The sequence below is a fragment of the Leptinotarsa decemlineata genome, unplaced genomic scaffold (genome assembly GCF_025532065.1).
Source record: "Leptinotarsa decemlineata unplaced genomic scaffold, Ldec_3_MD MMD2_tig00000882_RagTag_RagTag, whole genome shotgun sequence".
NCBI lineage: Eukaryota > Metazoa > Arthropoda > Insecta > Coleoptera > Chrysomelidae > Leptinotarsa > Leptinotarsa decemlineata.
In genome coordinates, this window is record NW_027412556.1 from 12,633,855 (window position 1) to 12,647,148 (window position 13,294).

Consider the following 13,294-nt stretch of genomic DNA (forward strand, 5'->3'; position numbering starts at 1 on the left):
AAAGTCATAGCAAAAATAATCAAAAAATATCTATTACTATTGTAGAGTGAAATAAATTCAAGAATTTTTGCATATTACATTGTAGGAACAGCATGAATTGACATGCAAGGTATATCAAATAGTAGGTTCCCAAGGAATGGCAAAAATATGTTTACATTTACCAGAATTACCACCCATACACTGGCAATGCCCCCAATCACTTTTCCTTCGATATCAAAACAGATATTATTCAAATACGTTTTCTTTGTCAGCTTTCACCATTACACTGGTTCGATCTTCACTTTAATGTATGAAAATACAACCAACCTTGCAGGCAATACTCTAAAATGGAAACTTGTGCAAAAGCTCAAAACCCCTTTAGTAGCCTGAAGTAAATGACTTTAAAAAATTATCAAAAAATATTTTTCTTGTCAATTAATCATTTTACATATTTTATTTGCTGCTTCAAAAATAGGATGGTGAACCAGAAAACAACAAAGGACACAACATAAAATAAATAAACATCAACTACAAACATTCAAATAATTACAATAGTCAAAAGTGTTTATAACTTTCTAACCTAATTCTTCTTTTTAATATTACAAGTAAAATATCAGAGTTGTCAACACCGACATAACCTATAACAGGTTATGTCGATGGTTGCACAGACTATATACGATGGTTGTCAATTATAAAACGCCTGAAACATGCGCAACCATTTTTACGTGAATATGGTCAAATACAATTACCAACTAAGATTTACCAACGTAGATAGGTGTTTTTTCTGTATGTGATATATAGAGAAATTTTGAGATTTAAATAATGGATTCGAAAACCTCAAATTATGCTGAAATGCAGAAAAAAATTCAACTGGAGCTGGAAGATCTTCAAAAAGAAGAGGTAATGTAGTCCTGGCGGTGATTTATACTATATTCTAAATACTTTTATAGGATTTACTTATTCAGAATCTTAACAACATGCTGAATCAAAAAGTGTTCTTGGGAGACAAAATAAAAGGCCTCTCAAAAGTCGTACCCACCCTAAAAATCATCAGACATGAAGCAGAGGATCTGGTAAATACCGTAAACGATATTTCAGACTCTTCAGAGAAAATCAGTGGTAAAATAAGGTCACTTGATAGTGCCAGGGTAAAGATTTCATTTCCGCCCAGTCAATGTCCCTATATGTATTTTCTACTTATAGAGTCATGTAGATGAATGCCAGTTGCGGGTAAGTGATCTGATCGATCTGGAAATATGTTCCCAAGGCGTTCAAACTGCGATTCTGGACTCTGACTACGAAAAAGGAGCTGCACACGTCCATAGATTTTTGTCCATGGATCAGGTAAATTCCATAAAAACAGTATAGGTTAGATTCAACGTAAGTCTATTTGTCCCTCAACCACAATTGACAAGGGTTTATTGTGGCTCACACCATTTCCATTCAACAAGAGGAAGATTAAACTGTTTGATCTTCCTCTTGAAGATGATCACTTGGTGATCGAAACGTGAGTAAATGCACACCAGCAAAACTGTTCAAGCAAATCTGTTCAAGCAAATCTTATAAACCAAAATATATCTGCAAGTTCCAAATATTATTCATGTGTGGCAGCAGGGTTTCATCAATTAGAATTCTATAAACACAAATTTATTCTTATTCTCAAACGATTGACACAATTTATGATGAATTCTCAAAAGCTCTTGACGAACTGAATCATGTAATATTGCATTCAAAGCTTAAAAAAATTGTTATCAGTCAAGGTTCATTAAACAATTATCTCCAGATCACAACTTTGTGGTGAAATTTAATGGGTGTATTTCCGATTCATATAGAGTCAACTCGGGTGTTCCACAGGGATCAAATATTAAGCCTATTTGTTTTATTCATCAATGATATAAAATTTTGCTTGCATTTCTCCATAGGACTACCATTACCAAATACTTTAAAGAAATTCCAGATGTTAGAGATTTTGTTGCTCTACAAAAAGACATTGACAGAATGAGTAGATGAATTGTAATTACTAAAAAGCTCCATTGTAGCTGAGTTTTTGTCAGAGAGACAAATGGGTACCGCCCTTCACGGTGGAGACAGCATTTCAAAATATTACCTGGTTATATTAGATGGGTTGTATCCCAGCAATATTCCATAGTTGGGATGAATTTGGATCAAGAGAAATATACGGTTCGCAGAGTGTTAATTTTCGTTAGTTGTCTAATATTGAAAAAAGAAATTGAGAGCTTTTAGTTCAGTTGTCTAAGATGACTCCACCAGCAGAGCTTCTCATCGAGTGTGAAGCCTAACAATTTTACATTTTTTTTCTCTTTGTAGCGATGTATTGGGGGTAACTAGCAGCTTCTGTTATTTATTAGCCTTATTCTTGCTTCTGCAGCAAGGGTATTCAAAAAATCGTAATCTTTGTGGCTAACATATAAGAGTTTTGTCATCAGTAAATAGAATATTATCGTATGGAAATAGACATTGGCTTAGGTCATTCATATATATTATGAATAACAGTGGCCCCAAAATAGAGCTTTGTGGCATACCAAATTGTCAAGGCATGCTGAATATAATGTAACTTATAAATTATATACTATATTATATACAAATATACTGGGACTCAAATTATTCAACAAATGTAAACATGCTCAAATCAACTGTTTTCTGTTAAAAAACTTTTTTATTCCCTGTCAAATTTCATTTAATATTTCATTGACAATATTTATTGCATACTCTTCTTCTTTGTATAATGTTATAAATGTATCTTTTTTTTATTTCAATGTTTGTAACATTTCCTATGCACTTGTGTGATTGTCTTTAAAAGGAAAGTTTCATTATAGTATCTTCTGAAAAGAACTGCCAATGATATGGACAACGTTAGCAACATGCTTAGATCTGTCCGAACATTGCAAGATGCAGCAAGCCAACTGCGGGCTATAGTCGAGCACAAATTCAATGAAGCAGTCAATAGCGAGGATCTGGTCTCCATCGAACGGTTTTTCAAGATATTCCCTTTATTGGGTATGCACGAAGAAGGCATAAAAGAGTTTTGTACGTATTTGCGAACTAAAGTTGCTCTGGTGGCCGAAAAGAACTTAAAGTCTGCCATGAATACTCCCCCTTCGGATAAAAGACACAGCGTTATCTATGCAGACACTCTGACCTTACTTTTTGAGGGCCTAGCGCGGGTGTTGGATACACATCAACCTCTCATCGAAACTTATTATGGACCCGGAAGACTTCTGTCAGCTATAAAAATCCTGCAGAAAGAATCCGAAGTTCAAACAAAAAGAGTACTGTTGGAATGGTCTAAGACGAGACAGATTAATAAGAAGATTCAAGTTATCAATGAGTTATCGAGGATGAATTCCAGCTCTAGTTTCAGTAAACTGGATAAAATTGATCCCAAGGATTTGGATATTCTGATTGGAGAGATAACGCTGATGCATTTCAGGACCGAACTGTATATTAGGTTCATACAAAGAAAAGTCATAGTGAGTATCAAATATTTCAGTTCAATACAACTTGATTTGTCCCAAGAAACTACAAGGTTTACAATAGGGGAAAAGGGAATACAATATACATATGAAAACAAAAATACATTCGTGAAAAAAATAGTCTTTTTGGTTTTTCATATAATGATGGATAACTAGAAAGCTAAAAGATTTTTTCCAAAAACTAAAATCTTGAAAAAAAATATTTCGTTTTAAATTAAATTTAATTCAGTATTTAAAAAAAAACTATGAAAAAAATTATAAAAATTGATTTTTCATATAACCAAATGGAAAGAAATGGTAGTTCCAGTAAATCACTGTTGATATTTCACAAGAGAAGAAAAAGTTATATTTTTGGTTAATAAATCTAAAAAAACCTAAAAGTCAGTGGCGTATTTTTTTTCTCTAATATTTTTGGCTGTGGTGCTCCCTGAGACTCTACTGGACCTAATAATTTCAATCTAGTGAGGGGTAAATAAGCGCCTTATTACGTCAAATAACTGAAGAAAATTTCAACCAAGTCGGTGTAATGATATTTATGATATTTTATAAGTAACGTTTTTTTTTAACTTCAACTCAGAAATGAAGCAACTTCGGACATATGTTCATGAAAACTTTTTCTGAAGTTTCGTAGGTACCGTAGTTAGGATACACCCTGTATAACAAGAGATGAAAGTGTAATTAAAATCAAATTAAATAATCAAGATCAATAATGAAAAAATGCAAAGAAAATACAAATTACAATTACAATTTTTTTGGAATTTTACACTCATTGCTTATTCATTTTGGCATTATTTCTGTTTTAACTCGTCTGAATATTTCAGTTTGATTATTTTATGTATTATCAGTAATTTTAGCATTTCATTCATTTTCATTAGATTTGTTCCAACAAAGTCTGTCAAAACCTATATAAATCTAAAGAAATGAACTTTAAACGTTCAAGGCAGTCTCGAATATACCTACACAGTAGGTCGAATGGACTGACGCCTACCAGAAAATAACTCACTCCAACGGCGTTGGATTATATCCGACAGGCATCAGTGCAAGAATCTTCACAGAAAATTTCCTGCATATGCAATTGGCAATACAACTGAAAGAGTCGACCTTCACTTTTGAAACGGGAACACTTGCAGACCGGTTTCGGGCTCATTAGCCACTCGTCAGTGCAAGATAGTGGCCATCATCGACCTAAAGTCAATAATATTCCATTATTGAAAATCGGAATTCTTTCTTCCTAAGTTGGAGCGAACAACAAAATGTTAATCCATCCAGTGGACGAGGTTGGTTGGTTAATACCTCGTGGAGATTGACGCGCTTTTTTGGCCTTTGCTCTTCCACTGGGACGATTGCACCTTGTTTTCAATGTCATAACCAGGGTGAGCGTCGTCATTCACGTTTTCTCGAATTTGTAAACATTTTTATGACTCAGAGTACAGTCACCGTATGCCACTGTCAACATTTCAAGTCTTTTAGAACATTTAATTCCATTTATTAAACAAAATTTGATGCAAATTCTTCGATCCATTTTTTTCGATAGCAGAAAATGGCAATCACGCAAAACACTTCTAACTTTTATGCCTCTCACCAACAAACAACAATATCTTCACTTACTACAAGATGGCGGATCATTTAATAATTTCCTGAAGACAAACACATTAATATGGATATTTCTAGAAATATTCCTTTTTATCTGCCATATGGCAATTCCAACAACCCGATAAGGTTTGTTAAGTTATTTTTTGTTTATAAAAACGACAAAAAATGTCAGTACGACAATGAACATATTTGTTCAGTTAAAATATTCTCATTTAGTTTTCGATTTTACTAGTAGAAAGGTACCACCTCAATTTCTAACTTATATCCATATTCACAACTACCGGTAGTGTACATAACAAAAAGTCCCCAGGTCATCCGTCCATTCCGGAAGAACAGCAAGTGCAAATAATTGGTGAGATGGTAGTAAATTCTGAACAGTCTACTTATTCCGTCGCGAAGTCTCCTTCTACTGTGTCGAGACCTTTGAAGAGGAATAAGTATCATCCATACAAAATTAAAATGATACACCAATTAACTGAAGATGACCCTGATCGAAGAACAGAATTCTGCAAAATCATGACGGAAACCATCCTAACTATCTCCACAATATTTGTTTTTGTGACGAATGTACATTTTTTTTAAATGGCAATGTTTACAGACGAAATTGCCTTTATTGGAGTTGCACCAACCCTCACGTTTTCCGGGAAACACATACCCAATCTCCAGAAGAAATTAACGTTTGGGCAGGAATATTGGGAAACCATATTGTAGGACTTCTATTTATTGATCGAAATTTACCAGGGGAACTGTATTTGAATATGCTGGAAACTGCTGTTGACCCTCTCATCACTGAAATCGTCGAAGTGAATCCTAATGAATTCGATATGAATATTGTATTCCAACAAGATGCAGCACCACCACATTACTCCAGACAAGTAAAAAACCTTTGGACTTTTTTCATGGGGCTATTTGAAGCAAAAGATGTACGAAACTGAACCTGCATCAATATTGGATAAACGGTAGAGAATAATAAATATTTGTAGAGATATTGATGTTACTGTGTTCAAAAATGTTCTGCGTGAAATATCGGATAGGCTGGTCATATGTCAAGAAGTTCAAGGCAACCATTTCGAGCATCTTCTGAACTGACCTCAAGCTTATTACCTCGTATTTCATAGTTAAATGTCAGTGTATTCAGGCAATTATCGAAAGTTCCGCCATTTTGTAGTCGTTGAAGATATTGACATTATATTCTAGGGTTGTGAAGCATTTGTCAGGAGCTTCAAAAAGATGTGTCACAAGACCCTCCTTTTCATTTAATTTTTTTTCCCAGATGGCGCCCAGTTGCCGTCTTGAAAGTTTCATCTGTCAATTTCACTTAAAAATAAAATATTCATTCATGCATTAATTTAATTATCCCAAATTAAATTTTTTTGAGTTGACCCGTTAAAAAAATAAAAGTGGGTTGACATTAAAGAAATGCACTGTATATTTATAAATATTTGAAATGTAAGAGTGGAGAAATCAATAAAATAAATGATGAAAATATAAGAATAAATGAATAATAATTAGTATTATGTAACATTGACCACTCCTTTCTTTCCATCTTTCAGTCAGATGCCGATGTAGGTATCGCAAACCAAGAAGAAAAGAACAAGATTCTGGTTTCTTTGGAACAGCTTGTGAAAAACAGTGAACTGAGTCAATGTAAACACGAACTTTTGTCGCACTACATCAGTCTGGAACAGTACTACATGCAGGAGTCAGTAGCTAAAGCTATCTCAATGGACACTTTAGAGCCTGGACAACAAACATCCAGTATGGTGGATGATACGTTTTTTATTATAAGGAAGTGCATTAGGTTGGTTTCAATAATTAATTTCAAACAATCTGAAGAGAACATTCAGATGCTATATATAAATAAAGTTTTCATCTCAACCCTGAACAATTAATTTATCTTGTCAACTAACTACTGTGCTAAGGTTCTCATTGTCTCTTTACCTCTTCCGCCTGTTTCTGGTAATTTCAAATTTTTTTACCATATGGCAAATACTAGCGACCGCTACGGCTTCGCACGGGTGCAATGCTGATACTAAATATAAATTCATCCACCAGAAATTTAAGGGCATGGAGAAACAGAAAGGTAATTTTCATATGTAAACGCGCCCCTTTTACCCCCACGGGGGGCGCCCCAGTTGGAATATTTGAAAATCAGAGTCCGCCTCTAAGACTTAAGAAGCACTTACCAGTAGGGAGAAACAGATGAATGAGTTTTAAGTGACTTTCACATTTTTGTATAGATCGCGTTTGTCTATGGGAGCATATTTACTCATTCTAGAGTTTGAAAAAAGACCTTCAACATAATTTCCGCTCTGGAGTCCAAGTTTCTTATTTTGAATAACATTTAATCCTTGATGACATTACTTACTCTCAGTGAGCTGCCCTCGTGAAGTCTTGATCAATAGGAACATTGAGAAACCGAACAGTCTACATACTAGATCATCGTTTATTCAGACCCTTGTTATTTCTGATGATCACTTTGTGGAAATATACCTTATCAGCTCAGAGACGTTCAAGGATGAGTAATTTTTATTGAAATGTAATATGAGGTTATTCACCAAATGGAGCAAAGCTCCGATAATATTTGATTAGATCGTGCAGTTCATTAATGTAAAGCAAGCTTAGAACAGGTCCCAAAATATAGCCCTGTAGAATACCAGTAGTACATGTTAGGGCTGTAAACTTTAATTTTTGTTTCAAATTGTTATGTGAGATATTTCGGTACAGTTTAAGATTACTCTCAAAAACCTTTATTTCAAACGTTTTTTGGGAATGTTTCTTTTTGTTTTTAATATTTGGTAAAGGTTACATCTAATTTCATTTTAGGCGATCAATATCTACCGGATCTCTGGATGGCATATGCGTTATTATAAATAATGCCTGTAGGGTCCTAGAAAGTGATTTTGGAGAAGTCCTAAGGAGTAGATTGAGGCAGGGTTATCCTTCAGGATATTTGGATTTGACGCAAGCTTATAATGTCCTCCAAACATCTATACAACAGGGTAGATTGCAATCTGGAGACACGGAACAGTCAAGGACAGCTTTTATTGTATGTTATTCAGTTTGCTAATAATAAAAATGGAATTATTTATGCTTGACCCAGTTCTCTGTGTGTTATTCACTTTTTGGCCAATTTTCCAGTCGAAATTTCTCAATTTAGGTGGCTTTGAACAACGCAGATAGCAGCACTAATTATGTGGAAACTCTTTGTGGTTGCGTCATGCAAGAAATCGATCAGGCGTTGCCAAACATGAACCAAAACGACAGAGGAAAACTGGAAAGCTGCCTTTCTGGTCTATCGTTGGTAACTACAAACCTCAAAGATATTATTGAATACGGCATACAACAGCTGAGGTCGACCTCTATAAAACCTAGAGTGAATCCTTGGGTAGATTCGTTCCTAAATATAAATCACCATTTGACAGAAGTGAGTATGTTGTTGAATAATGCGAGGTGGCTCTTCTATTTTTTTTATTGAATCGTTTTTAAGGATGAACTTTCGGCTTACGAGGCTGGCGAATCCTTCGTACAAACGTTGATTATGAATTTGGAAACGTTCCTTTCTTCATTCAAGGACGTTTTGTCGTCGTCCAATTATGATTATTTCACGCAAGTTTTGACGGCTGATGTTACTCAAAGACTGGAGAAAGTAATTTTGAAGAGTACTTTCAATAGGGTGAGTTCGGATAGAATTTTAAATCGTTTAAAAAAGTTAAGAGAAAATTTAACGTTATTTTGGCTCACTAGACTATTTGAAAAAATTTTAACTTTAGTATGCTGACTCGCTGAAGGGCACTTTTATTATTAACACGTCATTCTGTGAAATTTAGTTTTGAAATTGATTAAAAAAGGTTCATGATTCATTGCAATGTAGAGTTTTTAACTTACTTTTATTTTCATACATGTCACCAAGACAGGAGAAATTGATATCTCTTATCTTTCTGAAATTACTCAAAAAAAGAATACATTAATACTGCTTTGGATTGTTTCAACATGTTGATTGGTTTGATGAAACAGATCGATGAAAACAAAACTAGAATGAATCAGATATACTTTTGAACAGATCTCTATTGCTACACTTTTCAGTAAATCACTTGCTAGAATAGAAACAATCATCAAGATCAATAAATTTAAAACGTACTTCCAGGTATGGCACCTTACAATATTGGAGATTATTTCGTTCACAGTTTTTACAAGAAATATTTTATTTGTACATCACTCGTATATCTACACAATATTGTTGTTTTTCTTGTATAGTCTATCCATTCCCAATTGGAGCGGCAATAAAAATAAGAGAACAGTCTTAAAGATTTCTTGTCTGTGGCCCCTAGTCTCCCAGATAGTAAACGTGCTATCAAATGTAGTTAATAATAATAATAATAATAATAATAATTGATTTTATTGATAGAAACAAAATACAAAGAAAAATATATATATATATATATATATATATAAACAAAAATAAAACCTCCTATCAAATGGCATGATTCAATTTCTGACCATGCTATGGAGAAATCGCAACATGAGCAGACTTTGCTCTTCCATCCAACCAAAAGTTGAAGAATAAAGGCTCGGCTAACTGGACTGGCTGAATACTAATTTTTTATCCGTGTCACAATATTTCTTTATCAGTGACGTGTGTTCGTGGGGTTAGATGAGGTAGTGAGTGGTTTTGCAAACGATTTTTGAAAACTTTTTCTAGATCAATTACCGTAACACCAAACTGATATTTTTGCACTCGACGCGCGTTTCGCTAATAAGATTAGCATCTTCAGAAGAAGCAAATTGATACTGAATCTAAAGACAAGGGTTAGCTGTTTATATACCTAAAGTTTTTTGGTCTGATGTGGACTTTGTTTGTTAAATGATGATTATCCTAATTGATTTTTCGGTAATTAACTAGTGCACTTTGCACTACCTGCAAATTAATTTGTCAACAATAGGTTAAAAAGCGGACAAATTAATTTCCAGGTAGTGGTTCCACTAGTTAATTACCGAAAAATCAATTAGGATAATCCTCATTTAACAAACAAAGTCCACATCGGACCAAAAAACTTTAGGTATATAAACAGCTAACCCTTGTCTTCAGATTCAGTATCAATTTGCTTGTCCTGAAGATGCAACCCTTGTTGGCGAAACGCGCGTCGAGTGCAAAAATATCAGTTTGGTGTTAGGGTAATTGATCTCTATAAAAAGTTTTCAACTTTTGCACCAAAGGTTCCAATCTCATCGTTTAAAGCGATTTTTGTGAAAATCTTAGTGTTTTTGTGTATTTTCATCAATATGGCTTTCTGAAGACCTTTTGAAACAAATGATAACATTACGTGTAAGGAATCTGTGTCAATCGACAGGGATCTGGAATTTGAAAATGAGGACTTACATGTTCAAGTTCAGCGAGTAATTTTAAATATTCATGAATGCTTGAAGAAGGAAAACTGTCACACTTCATAGAATGCTATTGTGAATAGAATATGCGAGTTAACGAAATTTTCTCGTTCGACAGTTCTTCGAGTCATTAAAATAGGGGATAAATGAAACAAAAACAAAGGAATAAAAAATTCGCAAACGTTGATGGTGCTACAAAAGATGTAATTTATACCAAATCATTTCCAACCTTGGAAATGATTTGGTATAAATTACTCGACTATCCCGATTATAATTACAAATCTTTAGAAACTCTACGAGGTGTCTTATTGTCTTGTGGTTTCAAATATAAAAAATTGAACAATCGGATGGTCATAATGGAATCGACACGCATTGTTCAACTCCGACAAGAATATTTGAGGCGAATGAAAAGCTACCGATAATCCAGCAGACATATAATCTACCTCGACGAAACTTGGTTTGACACCCATGATGTTGTCAAATATGGCTGGGTAGACGAAACCAAGTATTGTGCTTTGAACACACCTTCTTCAAGGGGAAAACGTTTTATAATTTTGCATGCCGGGAATGAAAGTGGTTTCGTACCTAACGCTTTGCTTCTGTCGGCCAAAAATATAAAAGATTCGTCTGCTGATTACCACTGCTGATTTCAATGACTAATTATGTTCCGCCAGATGGAAAAATAGACAATTAAATTCATTAACTGATATACAATGGGGCTCAAAGCGACATGTTTCGCTTCTGATCTTATCCACTATGATTTTGATTGGTGATTGATGTGTTATTGAACAAAAGGGAGAACCTAGTCGTTCAGACTAACGCGCATGTAACAAGAGTTCTCATATGACTGCGGCTTTATTCGAAACCTGGTTCAGTGAGCAGCTTCTCCCAAATATTCGGTTATTGTTATGGAAAACACTTCGTATCATTCTCGGTTATTGACTACAATACCAAACACAAAAAAAGCAGATATTGTTGATTTCATGCGAAATCATGACATGGAAATACCCGAAAAGATTCCAACAAAAAAGGTATTACTGGCGACCTTAAAACAACGTAATTTCAAAAAAGATTATATCATTGATTCGATGTGTGAAACACGTGGTCATATTCTCTTACGTTTGCCTCTATACTATTGTGTGTTCAATCCAATTGAAATGGTTTGGGCCACAATGAAAGAAAGCTTGCGTAAATGTAATCAGTCATCGACTTTGAATGCTGTAGTGCTTGACAATATAAGGCGAGTGGTGAATGAAGTAGGTAATAGTGATGAGTGGAAAAACTGTGTGGCCCACGCTATAAAAGAAGAGAACAAATATTATGTGCAAAGTTCCATAAATCCGATCGTTATTCAACCCGATGATGATTCCACCTCATCCGAATATAGCGAAGAAGAATTTTGATTTTTCTAGCAATTTTGTTGGCCTCTATTATTTTGTAAATATATATTTGACGATAATTCGGTGTGATTATTTGTGTTTTCATTGTATTTTAAAGTTTTCGACTCGGAAATCAACTACCTTAAATTTCGAAGTTTTTCATAATTACCCATGGTGGAAAAATTCAGTTGAGATAACTTTTTCATGGGGTGATCAATTGCTATGATTGTATGAATAAGTAACTGAAAAACTACCACTGAAAAATAATATGCCGACGCCTATGTCGATGCGGGAATTCCTTCTCTGTGCTGTTCCAGTTGGTATTGGAAATACTATAACATTTAATGACGTCTTTTCATTCGATGTTGTCAATATATGTTTCATTTTATTGCATTGACTTACTCGAATTTTAAAATTTTTCGTCTTTCTAACAGCCATATGTCAAGAAACAATTTTGATTCACAAATGTTTGACTTGACCGTCGAGGCCTGTATACTAATTTTTTGTCTCTTCCTTTTAGTTAGGAGGTCTGGTTCTCGACAAGGAAGTTAGATCTCTGGCTGGGTATATGACGGCAACCACGTCTTGGTCCGTACGAGACAAGTTTGCCAGACTGACCCAGATTGCGACTGTGTTGAATTTGGAACAAGTAACTGAAATCTATGACTACTGGGGAAGCCATGACGCGGCTCTGACTTGGAGGTTAACACCTTCGGAGCTTAGGAGCATAATGGCTTTGAGGTAATTAGTGTTTATTGAAACTGTAATGAACCACATTCTGTGGTTTTCATGTTTTTTGTAGCTGGCCATACTACGGACTTGATTTGTGCCTCATTTACCATTTTTCTATTGTGACGAATTATGAGTTTTTCTCTTTGTTTTCAGATCAGATTTCAAGGTTGAGGAAATCAGGAGATTGAAACTTTGAATTTGAAAACTGTTTCAACTCCATTTGGGATAATTTAATGATGAACTCAAAAAAGTTTAAGGAATAATTATAAATATTAAAGGCATAATTTTGACTAATAAGATGTATCAGTAAAAATTTGTTATCGATATATGTGATTTATTCATTTAGAAAATGTATCATTTTGGGTTTAAAAAAATGGGCTTACCAACTGTCGTCTCCAAACGAAGGACAAATAAACACAACATTGTTTTGTGTGAGTGTGTTATTGATATTGCTAAAAATAATCAATTAGAATAGAATAGAATTTATTCATCATTGAAAATTTTACGATTGCATCACATGACATTTATACAATTTTATCAGACTAGTCAGACCCAGGTATAATGTTGATTTGAAAGTTTGCAGAATGTAAGTATTTCCAAATAGTTCAACGACATGGTCATAGCACATGATACCTTGATAACTTGCAGTACTGATGAGATGATAAGTAAGTGTATTGTCCCGAAACTTCGAAGTACACCATTGAAGATGATAGTCTACCATGTAAGAAACAA

General features: G+C 34.3%; 1 protein-coding gene across 1 annotated transcript; it reads left to right on the forward strand.

Moving 5' to 3' along the window:
• The first annotated feature begins 627 nt into the window (after positions 1-627).
• Positions 628-12,888, forward strand: Cog4 (conserved oligomeric Golgi complex subunit 4). The gene is made up of 10 exons (XM_023161541.2): positions 628-879; positions 930-1,127; positions 1,183-1,323; positions 2,817-3,470; positions 6,620-6,867; positions 7,893-8,115; positions 8,227-8,493; positions 8,557-8,742; positions 12,351-12,571; positions 12,716-12,888. Exons 1-10 carry the CDS (start codon positions 802-804, stop codon positions 12,756-12,758), a joined length of 2,259 nt encoding a protein of 752 aa, XP_023017309.1. The 5' UTR covers positions 628-801; the 3' UTR covers positions 12,759-12,888.
• The last annotated feature ends 406 nt before the right edge of the window (positions 12,889-13,294 follow it).